General features: G+C 36.6%; 1 protein-coding gene across 4 annotated transcripts in view; it reads left to right on the top strand.

Annotated features, from left to right (window-relative positions):
- Positions 1-17576, top strand: part of SYT1 (synaptotagmin 1) — a 327942-nt gene that overhangs the window by 205713 nt on the left and 104653 nt on the right. For all 4 annotated transcript variants that reach the window (XM_021528113.3, XM_021528116.3, XM_021528115.3 and 1 more), the window contains one exon: positions 315-506. In XM_021528113.3, coding sequence (XP_021383788.1) covers positions 332-506 — 175 coding nt within the window. In that variant the 5' untranslated portion in view covers positions 315-331. The remainder of the gene's footprint in view (positions 1-314; positions 507-17576) is intronic.

Genomic DNA, 17576 nt, shown 5'->3' on the forward strand with positions numbered 1-17576 from the left:
AAATGTAAATTATATGAGATTTTTACAGGAATTTGAGGTTTCAAATTTAGCACTTCGAAAATGCAAACCATTGGAAAAGTGCTCTAAGCAAAAAAATTATTCTGGCTGAAATTAACCCTGCAAAATATTTTTCTCTCTTGTCTAATAAATATTTTATGAAGAACCTGAAACTATATGTGCATGAAGTAATATTTACTCAGTAAGGATGAGAACCAAGTGATATTCTGCCTATTTATTCATTTATTGATGAGAGATACATTTCAATTATATTACCTTTTAGTTTTTTGTTCTGTTTTTTTTTTTTATTCAAACAGCTTACCCAGGAGTTAAAATGGTGAGTGAAAGTCATCATGAGGCCCTGGCAGCACCGCCAGCGACCACAGTAGCAGCAGCCCCTCCAAGTAATGTCACTGAGCCAGCCAGTCCAGGAGGAGGAGGAGGAGGAAAAGAAGATGCGTTTTCTAAGCTAAAAGAGAAGTTCATGAATGAACTGAACAAAATTCCACGTAAGTAAAACTTGATTGATGAAAAAGCTTCTGTTGGCAGACTAGATTTAATTTGACATTTTCTTCTTTGACATTTCTTTGGACAGCATACTAAATGTTTTCTAGTCAAAGCTGGAAAAATCACAAGATTAAACTGTTTTTTTAAGTTCCTCAAAGTTAACTGAAGTAGAAAAAAATAGAGTCCAACTCAAATTTAATTTATGTCTATTCTTGGTATGTCAGATTAATTTGGAAATTTTTACTGATGAATTACTGCTGAATCATTAAAACTGAAACTAGAGAACTTCACTGTGGCTGTGGGACCAATAAGTAAAATGTTTCCTATCAGTAACACTTAAGCTTTCCTGTTTATGACAAATGTGCGTGGCGATATTGCCTTAAAGCAATATTTGTCCAGAACTCACACATACTGAGAAAAGAAGGAAGCTTTGGATCTTTAGAGATTAGAAAATGTAGAAAGAAATGTGAAAATTGCTTTTTAACAAGAAAATAGCTAATACATCTGTAATGTATGAAGATAGCTGTGCTTTCCCCACTAGTTATTCTAGTAGACCAGCCTCTGAATGCTGTTTGCACAAGTTCATGTACCTATGCTGAAAACAAAGTATAAATGTATATTTTTGTGGAGTTAATGGAACTAAAGTAGCAGGGCTCTTTTGGTCTTTGGTGCTAGAAAGTATTGACTCAAAGTTGAGGCCTCATTTTTTTCACATAAAAAAAAAATTACAAAAATACTTTGTGCTGTTGTTTTTGATAATACTGGAGTTCTTGAATCTGTCTGATATGTTCTACGATACATACACTGGTATCAAATATAGGACTAATTCAATATTGTCAATGGCATTTCAATTTTTCTGTCAGTAACAAAAAGAAAAATCTAAAATGACCAGCAGATCATTTTGGCACTTTTATGGACAAGAAGGTGAAGGTTCTGTGTGTGTGTTTTAGTAGCAAGCATTAGAGAGTCATTCAATCTGTAATAACTTCTTCTTTACAAGAAAAAGTAATTGTAAAATATTTCCAGGGAAGAATTTTAACATATGCAAGAGTTTTCATTTTTAGAAGGCTATCCTTTGTGTAAAGAAATGTTCTGACTGGTAAAGTCAGATAACAAATGAGATTATTAATCAAATTTTTTATCTCTAAATGAATCTTGGCAATATGGCAGATGCAGTTTTTGAAAAATTGATAGCAAACAGCTTTGCTCTGTCACTCAAAATTCCCACTTGCAAGAATTAAGGTGTTCTAGAGGTAAGAAGTTCATGTGCCATTATTTTGGTAATCTATGCAGTCCAGTGCAGACCATACTGAAATTAAATTGTCTGATGATGCAATGAGAAAACAAAAATAGAGAACAAAAATACAGGAATAAAAAGAAAAAATAAAAAATAAAAAGACAAGACATTGAGGGAAAAAACAGTCAGAATTTGAAACATTTGTCTTGTATAGTTTGTCTCACCATGCTATGTAAATAAAGTAAATTATTCTTTTAGGTAAATATGCTCTTATTTTTAAGCTTTTATTTTAATTTCACAAAGGCATGAATGGCTTCCAGTATGAGAAACTCTGTAACTGGTAGTGTAGGAAAAGGTTTGTATATAGAGAAAAACCTGGAATGCCCTGCTGCATATTTTTTTAAAGCCACAACAAAAACAAGTGGAAAGCCCAATCTGGAGTCTTTTCAAGTTGACCTGACTAAAGCTTCTATTATCTCTTCATGAAAGAAAAAAGCCCATACTGTTACATAATGAAAGTGCTTACTTAGAAAAGTATATTAGGTCATAAGGCAAATCTTATTTTTTATGAAATACATGTTATTTATAAAATAAGCTACCTTATGCTGATAGTGACACCAGAATATATTGCCATCTTAGAAATCTGGTCTCTTATCCAAGATCATGTAGTAATGTTGTCCTGGAGAAATGAACCTAAGGTAGTCAGAAATCCCATGCCAGTTGTCTGCTCTTATTATCGAGGCTGCAGATGTAATTGGATCTTCCCAGCATCTCTATCAAATACTGGGGCTATTTAGTGTTGCTTTCTGCTATACTGGGGAGGTTTTGCCATTTCAAGAAGAAAGCTGAATGTTCATTGTACTGCAGAGGGGCAAGGGACTTGTGCGGGGTTGTTTTTGAAATACTAAACATGAATTAGTGCCATTGACATGTTTGAGCATTTTATATTCCAAATAACTTTATTTTTGCCCATTTTCCTCAATAATAAATCCTACAAGAAGGGCCCGCATCACACACCTCTGTGTGTATTTTTCATTTATAAATTAACATAGACACAAAACAAGGAAGTTTAATTAGGCTGTCTAAAAAGTATTGGGGATAGAAGGGCAGAGGAGACCTCATTTCCCTACTGGAAGATTATAACATTTTCTCGTGAGTTGTTCAGTTTATGCTAGTGGGAAGTTGTCAGCGTGGTGTTTTCAGCCTATTACAAAAAAAAATATAATCATGGTAGAAAAGTTTTTAGGACTTACCTCTTACAGCTGGCTGCAAATTTTTTCAGAATTTCTCTTAGAGCAGAATGTAAATTAGTACAAACCAAATTGTTTGTATAGTGCCTTTTTGGGAATTTTTTGCTGTGTGAGAGAAGAAAAACGGTGCATGGGCCCCATTGGGACAGCAGAGATGCTTGGAAGTCTAAGAACACTTCCAAGACCATGGACCAGGTTTTTCCTCTGGTAGATTGAAACTGAGGACCTGATTTGAGTCTTACACTTGGCAGTGGAATGTCATAGTCAGCAAGTTCTCTAATCTTTTCAGATGAGGGACAAACCTCTCTTTTAGTTCATGTGCGCTATCATTTTTACTTCCAAAGGTCTCATGTTCATCCCCACATGACAGGAAAGACTTTGAAATCCCAGTGTTTATTATGAGATGACCTTTTTTCTGTGCTCTGTTGTTTATGTGTGAGATAAATAAAATGTTTTAGTTGCCTCTGCCTATCATGTCTGCAGATGGAAAATAAGCCATCATGATGTCGTGGATGTATATATAATAGGATAAAGTGTTGTGAAAAATTTATCTGCAATCAACCTGGTTTGAGTACTGAAAAGGCCAAGCCATAGTAGGGCCTAATTTATGTAGTCATGTCTTTCTGTTTTATCTTAGAAATTATATAGTATCAAGTTTTGCTTAAATTAATAAAAAGAAATTACAACATTCTAATCACAGAATACATGATAAGAAAAATAAAGGTACATCAGACTACATCCAGCTGAATAAATACAGTTCATTCCATGTAGGTTAATATAGAAAATTCATTTTTTTATATACTAAGTTTTGTAGAACACACAGATATCAGAAGGTAAATAGTCTAGACATACCAGCCAACTGAACATATCAGGATTCCCATTAAAGTTCACTTTGCAAAACTACAAGAAAAAAAATCAATTTAAGTTATACTGGTGTTTTCTTCTGTGATGTATGCACAAGACAAGTCTTATTAAAAAAAATATTAATTTAATAGAATGAGGAAATAAAAGTTCAAAGAAAAAGAAAGGACCTATTTGTATCAGTATACATTTATTTCAAGAGCAGTGATGCAGTACGTATACCAAGTTAAAATTTTCATTGGTACAAGCAGAAAATCTGGAGGTTTTTTTCTTGATTTGTATCTCTTTAAAATAGAGCATACACTGCATTTTGTGACAGGAGAATGTAGGCTTCCAAAAGCACACAAATCATTCAGAATGGCAATGTCCTAACATACATTTCACTCTGGATAAAGCAAGTGGGATAATTTTATTACAGTGAGTCATGCAATTAAAGTGCAAGAACCCAGTAAGTTACTGAGGCATAACTGTGAGGAATTTTTTTCTCCGTTATGTAAATCCCTGCATTTTGGTTGTGAGTGGCTGATTTGCATAATCACAGTACAGTTGTTTTTCCAGAACTGAACTGTACATAAATGTCACTCTAACTTAATTGATTCTTATACTTTCAATCCCTATTTATCTTTAATCTGCAGAATTTTTAATCTGTTTACCAGAAGGTGAAAAAAGGCACCATCTTTGCTTTTACATTTTGCATTTTAAATATAGTAAGTCAAACAACTGAAAAAGGGGGGAAACAAAGCAGATAAAACAGTACTTACTCGTCTGAAAACAAAATGCATTAAAAGACTTTATAAGATCTATCAGTTCTTTCCTTCTTCCTCCTCAGTGCTCTTACATCTGGATCTTTGTCTACAGGCTAGGAAAATATCTGCCATACATGTACAATAAGTGTGTTGTAGTAAGACTGTGGTAATGGCAGCAAAAGGTTTTGGATGGAGACTTTAAATGTCAGGGTACTGATACTAACCATACACAAATAAAAATTGATATAAATTACAATTAGTTTACTTAATAATTTTAAAATCAAAGTGATGTTGATATGTTTTCTGATGGCACATTCCTGTATGAACAGGAGACCTCATTCTGCCAGTAAACAAGACAGCAAATACCCAATAAAATTACAGCATACATCTGATTGAATAATGATGTGCTGTTAATGCTCATGGTAAAATCTGGAACAGCTATAATAGCTGATTGCATTGAATCCAGGATAGTGCCATTACCTCTGTAATAGAAAGACATTGCATAATTTCAATGCTCGTTGCTGTCTTACATTGTAATTATATAAAAAGTTACATTTCTATACAAACCGTATTCTGAAATGTTTGGCCGGCTTGCCACTCCATTTGGCCTCAGTAGCTGGTGCTCAAAAGCCCTGAATTTGATTCGTCTTGTACAGCTGACTGCTAATCCCCCAAAACCAGAACCAAAATCTCTGTGATAATTCAGACTAAATCCTGTTGTTCTGTGCAGAATTCTCTCACATTCTGTTTGCAGAAAAAGTTTTATTTCCCTCTCCTTGGACTAATGAATAACTGTCAAAATAAAATGGGACTGGAAGCTGTAGAGAGAACTAACATGTAAAAATAACTGTAAGACTCAGGTCTGGTTTAATTCTAAATAATATCTTAGTAAGCTGACTACGAAGTTGTATTTGGGTAATTTAGCATATAAATTAATAAATTAATTCTGGATTTATATATTTAGCCATTTAAGTCAAAATTTCAGCATTCATCAGTCATCTTAGACACATATCATTTCTTTCTCCCTGCTGGCCTCTGCTATTTTGCCCTTCTGCCTTTCTTGATTGACCAGCTGAGGTGTATTAAGAGTGCTTATTGCCCTCTACAAATGACAGTAAAGTTAATTCCTTATTTTTTCATTTGTATGTGGCATCAAGATTATCAAGGAGTTATTACCAGATTATGTCTGTTATTAGAAAATTGAGGATTTTGTTCATGGGATCTTTCTGAATCTTAATTTTTATAAGCTGACAGCTTGATCATTTGCAGAAAATAAATTAATTAGGCTTCTCCTAATGGTTCCTGGAGCACAGGTGTCATTGTTACAGGGAGGAGATGGCACATTATTTTCTAAGTTCATAAAAAGTATACAAAATGCTAATAATAGAATGCTTTCAGATTTAAAAACTGGATTAATATTGTATGCATACCATAAAATCAGACTAAAGCTTGCAGCAATAGCTATGATTTATATTTTCACAGTACATGCCAGTATTAATCATTGCTTAGTATCTTAGATTAGCCATAAAAAATTTGGTTTCTGCCTCAGAGATCATCTTGAGTAGTAGCTGACTGCCTATAGGAATGAGGACTATGTATACATATGTGTATATGTGTATGCACATAGATTTAGCAAAACAATTAGCAGAGCTCTCAGCTCAGGAACAGTCAGACATTGGTAAATTCCATTTGGGTATCTTGGCAAAGAATATTTGTATGGAGAGATTCAGAGAAGACAGAGCGTTTCCTTGATATTTAGGAAATTCTGAAGAACAGTGCTGCAGGAAGTAGGACAGCATGAATTCAAGACTTCTTGTCTCCCTTCCTGTCATAAAATCATTCACAGCTACCTGTGCCAAGCAAATACATACAGCTTTACACTGCAGAAGAGACAGGGAAAATCAGAAATAAGGATTTATTTTGGAACACAGAAGCACAAGACACAGATATTACAGTACAATATTAGATGGGGAAAAAAACTCCGTAATTTCTAAATATAGCCATTTAAAAGCAAATATCAAATTACTTTGTTTTTTTCCCTGAATGCCCCAGTCCCAGAGTGTAGATGAGAACTTAATTTCTTTTTTTTAATGTTAAATAAAATTTCTAGATCTCCTGCTGATAGGGAAAAGCTTGAAAATACTGCCCACACACATCCAGAAGACACAAATATCGTGAGAAAAACAGTTCAAATCTTGTTATTTTATAAACTCATTATATGAAAATGCTGTGATTATTTCTAGGGGTCCACCATATTTTGTTTGCTTTGAATGAGGAATCCTGAAAATACAGTTTTAAATCCCAAATGTATAAATAGATACTGAAGGATGAAGAATGGAAGTAAAAATTCATGAAGCAGATGAAAATTCTTGTCTGGAAGGAATAGCATGTGGTCTGAGATCCCACTGCGTTATACTCCATCAATATTTAAAGATTTTTTTCTGTCATGCAGAATTTATTTTTTTTTTTACATTTTTACTGTTTACAATCCATGAGTTATTTTCATATGCCTTCTGATGGGCTCCCCTTAATATGTCCTCTCCTTAAACTTTAGGGTTCATGACAGCTGCCAGGTTGATCCTCGTATAGAACTGAGCGAGGAACCTCAGGCTGTTAGAAGTACATGCTGCTCGAGCATGACCTAGAAGTGCTGCTGCTGCACACTGCAGCTGGATCAAGCACTGGCAAGCACACATGATTGCCAGGAGGTTGCACGGAATCATTAAATGTTTTTGGTTGGAAGGGGCCTTTAAATTCATGTAGTTGCAACTCCCCAGCCATGGGCAGGGAAATAATTTCCTCCAATCAAAGCAAACTCAACCCATGCATCTGGCACGCTTATGTCCAAAGGAGTTTGCTGTTCCTACACTGGCCATTGTCTTGGCTCCTTGGGCAAGCCAAGGAGGAAAGCAGAAATCAGAAGAGCAGACTCCTACAGCTTGAACCAGAACAGCAGCTGTAGCACTCTCCATCCCCAGCACAGGGAAAGCCTGTCACAGGTTAAACCCACGTCCTCCCCTGCATCACCTTCAGAATGCACTGTCCCTCCACAAAGGAAATGCTCTCTAAGCCTAACACACTGGGAAGGTAACCTCAATGTCAAACAGAAGTATACATTATTGATTGCACGTGTCTGGAACACTCTTTTCAGAAATAGCCATTGGTTTTGAGTTGTATAATCTGAAAGACAAGGAAGGAGAAGTGAGTTCTCCTATAAAACATGTGATGCTGAAAGCATTTCAGCAAAAGAAAGCAAAAAAATACATTCAGATTAACTTTTAAAGCCAAGGGGATGAAATTCATCTATAGCAGAAACAGGGGTGAGCACCCACCTTTGGTTTGGTGATGTCATTTTAACAAGGGGTGTCAGACTAGCCCCAGGGGTCTCTTCTAGCACATCACTGTGATTATTATTTTTTATGTTACAATTACTCTGGTAGGTATTTTATTGCCCTATAGATATGTCAAGTTGCACCAGTACCATATAAGTTGAGTAGAGAATTCAATTTACAAGCAGAAAACTGAACATGGTTGCAGGCTTACTTCCAGTTCTGGGAATGTATCTTAAAATTTCATTACTTTGTGTGAGAGAAAGTGCACTAAAATGTGTTTGCATGCATAAAAGAAACACAATCTTTGTTTGCCTTTTTCAAACTTACCTGCATATAAAGTGCCTATAGAATTACACATTATCAGTTGTAATTGTTTATAATCTTGCTTTAAAAATAAGAGTTCATGGAGCAATTGTTCTGAATTTAAAGCTGAGAATACATTTAAAGATTGATTCTCAGCAATGTACAGCATAAAAGATAAAAGGCACCTGTGACTGTGGTTAGTAGATTTTCTTATAGAAATTATGGTTTAAATGTGCAGTGAAAATAATAGGAATTGCTGTTAAGACTCAGCTACTTGTGCCTAGGCACTGTGGCAAGCTGCAAGATATTCTCTCACCACTGTTATACTGAGAAATTGTTGTAAGTTGGCACAGCTGAAGAACATAATGCCATTCTTTGTTGTTATTGTTAATTATTCTGCTTAGAATTGAGAGAGTTTCCTGCTGAGAACTGTCCAAACTAAAGCCTTGTCTGAGGGATTATAACTATATAATAACCCTCCTTTGGTTAATATTTTTTTTTAAGTCTTTAACATTTTTGAAAGACACAATACCTTTACTGATACATGAATTAAATACCTGGTCATCAGTACCATATGCCGAGGTAGGTGGAAGCTAAGACACTGATCACCAAGAGGAGCTCTCAGGAATACTGTAGGTACACAGCATCCTTTCATACGTTAATTTTACCTTTCTTAGGCTTGGCTTTTATGTCAGGCAAGCTCTTGAAGGTTCTAGATCAGAACATCACTACTGCTTCCAGAACATGCAGCCACTTTGCAAGCAAAGTGGAAGTGGCCTCAAATATTCAGAAGAAGACTTTGCTCTGACTCCATAGAAAGATGTGGTGCTGAACTTGAATGACTGCCTCATGAAGGCTGAGTTCCAGCTGGCAGCTGAACAAGCCATCTGCCTACTCCTGTGCAGATTTCAGAATCTGAATCTACTCTTAATTACCAACTTCAGTGAGAGCTCCCTAATTTGTTCACAGCCCCTATATCATCTGGGGGCATGTTTCAGTACTGTAGCTGGCGCTGTTTTCCTATTACAGTGAGAGCCACTAAAATGAAAGATGAAGTTTATAATTTCAGATGGGAAAGGCATTTCAACCAACATCTTCAAAACGAACTCCAGAAATTATTAGGCTTTCTATGCTTAGTTTTTAAGAATCAGACTCTAGAAGTTGAATTTACAGAACTGAGTCAAAAGCGTTGATCCTCTTCAGAATGACATAGAAATAGGAGGCCCACATTCATCTAGAAGGAAAACAGGTATATGCAATTATACTGATCCCACATACTTAGATACTTAGGAAGGCCTCTAGGTTAAGCCCCCTTAATAGAGAGATTCACAGCCTTAGAACACTTTCTCTGAGCTTAGAGACCTGATTTCTCTCATTTGGAGAGTGATTGTTTCAATCTCTTCTATCGATGTGCAATCTGATGAAGAGTAAGAGAGCTCACTGGGCTAGAGGCCTGGCTGAAGGACAGCATATGCATTTTGCTGTGCAATGTCTTTGGACAAAATGAGCAAATAACACTGGGTATTTAAGGCTCCTTGTGCTTAAACAAGTGTTTCACACAAGGTTGCAGAATATAATATGAATCCCACATTTATTTTTCAGCTGTTCCTATAGGAAAGGCTTATCCATGTTTTCCAGCTTCGTCCCTTGGTTTCCTTTAGTTTCAGGAAGACCTGAGGCAAAGGTATTTTAGGTTGCAGCCTGAATGATACTCCTGAGTCTTGGCTGGCAGCTCCTTTATTGTCAGTCTGAAGCGGCTACACAAGCCATCTATTTGACACAGGGGAGTAGGGGTGTCAGCTCCTTGAGGAGGAAGGGAGAAGTATGTGAAAGCTGGTGAGCTGCCAGTTGGTTTGGAAGTCATTTCCACACAAGAAACTTACATTCTCCTAGACCTCTGTCAGGACTGTGACCCATTTAGCTGTACCCCAATGGGGAGGGAACCTCCAGGACTAGGAGGTATCAGGTTTTCTTTTGGTTTTCTTTTTTTTTTTTTTTTTTTTTTCTGGAAACAGTTTTTAGAGAGGAAATACATTCTTCACATAGTTAACAAGTTAACAATGTTCAATAATTTTTACACCTTTCTTACAGATACTTCTATGGTCCTTTCTTCCTTACCAGATTTCAATGTATTTTCTGTTTTCCTTCTGTGTTGTTTCATTTATATATTTATTAACACTTTTCTCCTTGCCAGAACTCACATGAAAACATCTTCACCAAGTAAAATACTTGCTAACCCATCATTCAGTCTTGTTTATTCTTTAGGTATCAAACTCATGTTTCCTCCTAAAATAGCTATTTTATCATGTTTCCTAAGACCTGAGGACTTAGTTTTCATCAAGAATGTGCTTTAAGCTGGAATATGGCATTTCAGGTCTCAACCTTGGAGTCAGTTGTCTGTCTGTTTGTTCATTATATGCCATGGGTATAAATTTACCTGCAGCATGAGCAAGGGAAGGAAGACAGACAAAGATCAGGTAAGCTTACTATTCATAAATTTCAGCCTAACATGGCAGTTTACAAGTCCATGATAGTAATCACTTTATAGTAAGCTATTCCAGAATACCAGTTTCTAAATTTGTTTGCTTCATGAAATATTTATTGATGAGTTTTAAGTCTTAGGACAGTGAGGTGGCCAGGACAATGGTGAATAGCATAATTGGTGGAAAGGACCAGTGGACAAAAAGTACTCCCTGAACTCAGGGCATAGTGATAACATAGCATGAAGGAATGTCAACATTGACTTGACTATTCTGAAATAGCCATGCATTTATTTTATTTAACCGTGACTGCATACTACAAAAATATTCCTGCACAATGCTCTTCTTGATACAAAGATAGGCATGCAAGAGGAATAAGTATAGGAAGAAAAAAATGGAAAAGCAAAACTAATTCTATTGAGTTAATGCTTGAGGTGTGCAACACCCTTGATTTTCAACAGTTGATTTTTGTTAGGAACCTACTGACAGCTGGTCTTTGATTCTCCAGAACGCACAGATCTGTCCAACACCAGTACTACTTCTCAGAAAACTGTCTATGATTTTTTGTCATTATCATTAGATAATGACAAGAAGCTTTTTATTCTGTTGAACCAAATATTTATCCTGGTAATTCCTGTTAGAAAAAGAAAAGAAAATACATACTCTTTAAAAACAAGCAACCAAACTCCTAAATTGTGTCCCCATTACATAAAAATAATTTGTGATACTAGATCCCTAAAGGCATAGCAAAGCTAGCTGAACCCTGCAGTGCAGCACAACTGCAAATTGATGAACAAATTTTTTCTTGTTTTCAAGTCTTTTTTCTTGACTGACCTGCATCTCTCTTGTAAGTAACTTAAAAGACAATAGGATTGTATTCTTACTTGATAGAGCCAGCCAGTAAGTGTCGCATGGGTATGCAGGCTGAGTCCAGGTATTGAAATGCTACACAGCAAGTTTTAGAATCTCAAAAGGTTTAGTCTGGTAAAATACTTAAATGTGTACTAACCTTTAAGCTCCTGAATGGTGCATCAAATTAAATTTGTTACACAAAAGTGGTTTGGAGGATTGGAATTGTAAATAACATTTCTAATACGTCGTGTAATTTACCTGATTAACTGCTACACTGATTCTTATTTTAATGTAAATTAATTTTACTTTTGCTTTGGTTATTTTAGTATAAAATACTTATTTTATTAAAAGTTTCTAAGTCTATAAGTAATGTAATTTTAGAGACGTGTCGCACATACATAGTGGTAATCGCAAATTTCTTTTCAGACCTCCATAAATACCAGTATAATTTTTTTACCTTCCGCTTGATTATAGTGGGCTGCTTGTGAGAGTTGTACCCACTTTTCACATAACCCATTATCACAGTACACATTTTTATTATTGTTGTCAAAAAAAAAGAGCATTTAGGACAGTTGTTTATTTTAAATGATCAGTAGAGTGCTACTTTGAGATCATTTGGGAAGGGGACACACACTCTGAAATTTTCCAATGGAAGCTGTTGGAAGAATGTAATTACCTCACTTGGGACTTGAGCCAACCCAGCAAACATCCAATTTCCACAGATGTGATTGAGGTTGTTTCCATTTAGTTTAATGAGAGTTGGATGGGTCTGTAAGGCATTACAATCTTTTAGGGAAAATCCCGGGGGATCTCTCATCACCAAAAAAGCTGAGGATGTTGGTTTTATGTTTCCCCCAAAGTACAGCAGCCCTTGCATCAGCATGTCACCACTGCTGTTCCCCAGCATTACTGGCTCAGGGGGAAGCAGGCCACCATGGTGCCACTTTCAGTGGCTGAGAGGGATCAGAATACTGGCAGATGATGTTGTTTAGCTTCCTTCTGCGTTCAGGTCATCCCTGAGTGTTCAGTTGCTCGGTTCAGTTCTTCAGTGGATGTATTAGAGTGCTGTAGCAATGAGCAGGGAGTGGATGTGATGCTTCACTAACTCCTCCCTCCTTTCAGCACTGAGTGATACTGAGCATCAGACTGTCTGTTACAGGGTTCAGGATTTGTTGACTGACTGGACCCCAGCAGTGCTTTGGTCCTTGCAGACAAAATTACAGGATTGTCTCCAGCACTACTGATAGTGCCTCTGTTTAGGCAGACTTCTGTAATCTTCCCCCTGATATCAGGGGAATCAAAGTGCTAGGAGCATCCTTGTATCCATCTTATATGCTAAGGTGGATCACTTTTCATTGATTGACAGATGCTTTAATACCTCTCTGTTTCAAAGTTGATTTTACTTCGGTTTTGTTTTTGTAAGAGGTGAAGGCAAGCTTTCTTCATAGGACAAAAATAAAGAAATATTGTTGGGGTATGGCCTTAGCATCCACTTCCCGTACATAACTTAACAGACCAAAATTGTCAGGGTGTCATATTACAGAAGTTTTTTACTCAAATGGCATTGTCATCATGCATGTTTGGAGCCAGTAGCAGATTGAAGTGTCAATGAGCACTCCTGATACAGCAAAGCAATGCTGATATTCCTTGCTTTCCCACAGTATTTTATGAGACAAAGAAAATAAAGGGTTTGTACTGCCATTTTGGAAGTAGAGGACTGAGAGCTATAAAATAGCTCAGTTCTTGTCCTGATACTGAATGTAAAATTGTCTTTTCTTAAAAAAAAACCTAATAATCGGCGGTTCATTCTCCAAGGTGCAGCATTTGCTTTCACCAGACAGGTGACTATTAATGACAGTCAGTATATGTCTTCACAGTCTCCACACCAGTATGTCTGATACTCTGAAAATTACTATTGCAGAGCATGTTGACAGGATTTATGACTTGTAAGTATTAGAGGTCACATCTGGGGTCTGAAAGTAAATGATAACCAATTTGTGACTTACAGTTCCAGTTTTTGTCAGTCTCTTTCTTCTACTGCCTCTTTTCCTTCCTTTTTCCTGTTTCCCTCATCATACAGCATCTTCTTATCTCATTAACACCTCCTGTCTTTCCAGAAAAAGAACACAATTTTGCCATGCTGACTTCTGTGGAGAATACTGTTACAGGAGGAAGAAGGAGGGTTAAAGCCTCTGAAATGTTTTTTGATGTATGGCTGAGAGGCTTAAGGCTTCCTGACAATGCTAGTCTCTGCTCTGTTTTCCAGGCTATCTGCCATAGGATACTTTTAATGAAATAAATATAAACCAACATTCATCTACTTTTCCCTCTACTTCACACAAAGCTTGCTAGGAAGGACTGTAAAGCTTTAAGCAAACATTTTAGCAAAGCAAACCTGAATGCTGAATTTTTTTAGTAGCTTCAGGATTAATGTACAGAAGTTAGAAATAAAAATAAATGTATAGAAGTTATAAGGAAAGGGGTAACTATTTTTTTCTTGAGTCTGAGGGCTCCTGTAAGGGGTAGTTCTCTATTCCTTGAATATGCTGAATGTTCCTCCAGTGAACCATGATCTAGAAATCTCACATCCCTGCTCAAGCATTTTCTAACTGCTGCTAGCTGTGCTACTAGTTGGACAAGAAACATTTTCAGAAGGAGAGACAGAAAGTGTGTTGTTTATGACCCTGCAATGTCAGAGGCAGTCAGCAAAATCATGTGTGACCTCAGATAAGGATCAACAATTGAGACGAGCCAGGATAAATGGCAGCATTGCCAAGTCTAGAGAGAAGCCAAAGGAAAATTGGTTGCAGTGCTTGCTTACAGGAGATTGTTCCCAGGCAGGAGCTGGCCTAACATGAAGGTGTGTAAGGCCAATTAAATAACTTCTAGCCATTTAGGAGGGGTATGTCTGTCAGATCCTGCTTTTAGGAAGGGATAAAAGGGCTATAGATAAAAAAATACAGTCTTCATGTTTGCCACAGTTAAAATACTATGACTAGAGAGTTATTTAATAAGGCTTATTTTGGGGTGGTATTTTGAGCTCTTCAGTGGTTGAGTTTTTGGAAACCACTGCAGAGATACTAGATCTCTGAGCCATTGGCAGTGAGGTAAATGGCATTTAGTTTTCCTCCAGGGAAGGATTTATTCTTTCATCGAGTGTCACCTCCACCATGATGTGCCTGAATAAATATAACTAGCTTCGCTTACATTAGTGGTCTCTCCTGGGACAACACTGCCAACATAAATTATTTATTATTTAAGACATGTTTAATACTAGTCACAGCACAGAAAAATACTACCTTCCAAGAGCACTGCCTATTTCAGGTGACAGAGACAAAAACTTTATCTTCATTAAATAATTTTTTTTATTGTGCCAGGGTGGCACAATAAAATCTATCAGCCTCTTTTTATCTCTGCCAACTGCACATCTCATATAGTATAGTGTTCCTGTATGTAGGCACAACTTGAGCTCTGAAGCTCTGCTGTAAAGGAATATTTATGAGGACTTTCCCTCAGCTCAAGGACAGGCACCTCATCACCTGGCTGATCCAGGAGTCTGTGACAAGTCAGATTAGAAACAGTCATCTCAAAATAAGCAAAAGTTATCGTCTGGTTTCTGGAAACTCTTTTTGAGATTTCACCCAACAAACTCTAATTTTGCTGTATTGTAGAGTTAATGTGCTAATGTCAGCAATCAGAAAGTAAGGCAAATTTTGGCAGATTTCTTTCTGAGATGATTTTGGCAAGACAATATTATTTTGCTTCATTTCTTAGTTATTAAAATTATTAAAAAGACAGCACGAAGTTAAGATTCAGATTTTATTGTGTGGTGCTCACCAATATAGTTGACTTGAACTCTAGAAGTTAGAAACTTTACTTCACATGTCCTGTGTTTAAAAATAATCTCTATCTTGTGTCTTTACTGTTTTTACCCTATATAAATTATCTCTTTATATTTGTGGTGGCTTAAAACTCTGTGCTGATTTAAAGACAATTTACAAGTGGCTGAGCCCATGATAAAGCTTTCATATATTATAAACGCAGGTCGTCTTATGAATACTGTACATTGAGTGAACACAAGAGAAATGTGAGATCAAAGTAATTCAAGAGTAAAAGTAAAGATAATAAATAAAAAAATAATAAATAATGACTAATTAGTAAACTAAATAATGCATTAAAAGAGTAAAAAAAGTAAATGCAATATCCTTAATGTGATGTCATTACAGCTACATGTATGTGCCACACTTTAAAAGCTCCAAATTGCACTGAAATAAAAATATATTAAATTATATAAAAATATAAAAATATCTATAAAAGTTATAATACATTTTTAAATAATAATGTATTTGATAGTTCACTTTCCTTTCCCTAGGCAATGTGTGATACCATGATAAAATCACCTAATCAAAGAATCGTTTAGGTTGGAAAATACCTCCATGATCATCAGGTCCAATCTTTGACCAATCTCCATCTTGTCAACTAAACCATAGCTGGAAGTGCCACATTTTTTCTTAAAGACTTCCAGGGATGGTGACTCCACCACCTCCCTGGGCAGCCCCTTCCAATGGTTGACAGCCCTTTCAGTGAAGAAATTCTTCCTGATGTCCTAAACCTCCCCTGGTTCAGCTTTAAGCCATTTCCTCTTGCCTTGTTCCAGTAACCTGGGAAAAGAGACCAACCCCCACCTGGCTACAGCCTCCTTTCAGGTGGGTGTAGAGAGTGATTTGGTCTCTCCTGAGCCTTTTCTCCAGGCTAAACATTCCCAGCTCCTTCAGCCACTACTCACTGGACTGGTGCTCCACACCCTTCACCAGCCCTGTTGCCCTTTTCTCTAGTATCTCAGTGTCTTACTTGACTTGAAGCAAGGGACTCAAAAAAGAACACAGTTATTGAGGTGTGGCCTCAACTGGTGCAGTACATCAAGCTCCATTATGAAATGCATCAATAAAATCTAGATCTAAATAGAATTTCCTTCATATAGTTAAATGCTTTTTTTTTCAACTTTTCTTCATACTATATATTTAGGAGAAAAAAAATTTACAAGTCTCTGTTATCCTGAGGCTTTTTAGGGTAGTGTGTGTTGCTGCTAACATTCAGTGCACATATTCACAGAGGGGAATATTCATTTTGTTGCAAGGGCCTCTGTGACAGCCTGAGCAATGCAAACCTCACCTTAATACACATTTTGTATTGTGAAAAATGCCTTATGCAAGCTTCTAAAATGGAGTAAATTTCATGCTGGGATATGGAAAAATACCATGAAAATTACTATTTGATTAGCAATTTCAGTCTGAAAATTAGTTATGACTTAGCAAAGTGTCCCTTTTCTATCAATAGTCATACTTATCTTTCCTAGGTTAACGGAATGCTGTCACAAACATGCAGTGCTTTTTCCTTGTGTATTAGTAAGTTCACCTCAAGACATAATCCTACAAAATTGTTCAGCATAGTTTTGCTGAAATTAATGTAACTATTTATGACTGAAAGGACTCAAATTGGAGCTCTACTTATCAGGCAGCAAAGAAAATTACTTTAATGGGCCATTTTGGAGACTTTTCAGCAATTATGATTTCTTTTTTCCTAACGGAGCCCTCTATGTATGTTTTTTCAGCAGACTCAATTTTCACTATGGGATTTACTTGTTGTATCTATTGTATTTTTACCTGGAGGTTGTATTTTCATTCTTGGAGGTAGTGGAACTACAGTGGGGCTGAAGAAGGAAAGGGAAATACCAAATATTGTCTCCAATTTTATTTTGCAATAGGAATAGTTGCTAAGGCACTGCCAGGAGATTAGGAAGAACATGGCTTGCATCTTAGCCTAAACAAGTTTAAACTCATGTATCTCACCCCACAGAGAGAGAGAGCCTGTAGCCTGGAGGTTAGGCTGCATGGAGAATGCATCACTCATCTGTCTCACTGAGGTGGCACAGAAATGCTCCGTGGGAGAGCCGGGCGCTCAGAACCGCCGTTCTGTGGGACAAGGGGTTTGGCCTCTGGCTCACTGCTTAG

The sequence above is a fragment of the Lonchura striata genome, chromosome 5, assembly GCF_046129695.1.
Source record: "Lonchura striata isolate bLonStr1 chromosome 5, bLonStr1.mat, whole genome shotgun sequence".
Classification (NCBI taxonomy): domain Eukaryota; kingdom Metazoa; phylum Chordata; class Aves; order Passeriformes; family Estrildidae; genus Lonchura; species Lonchura striata.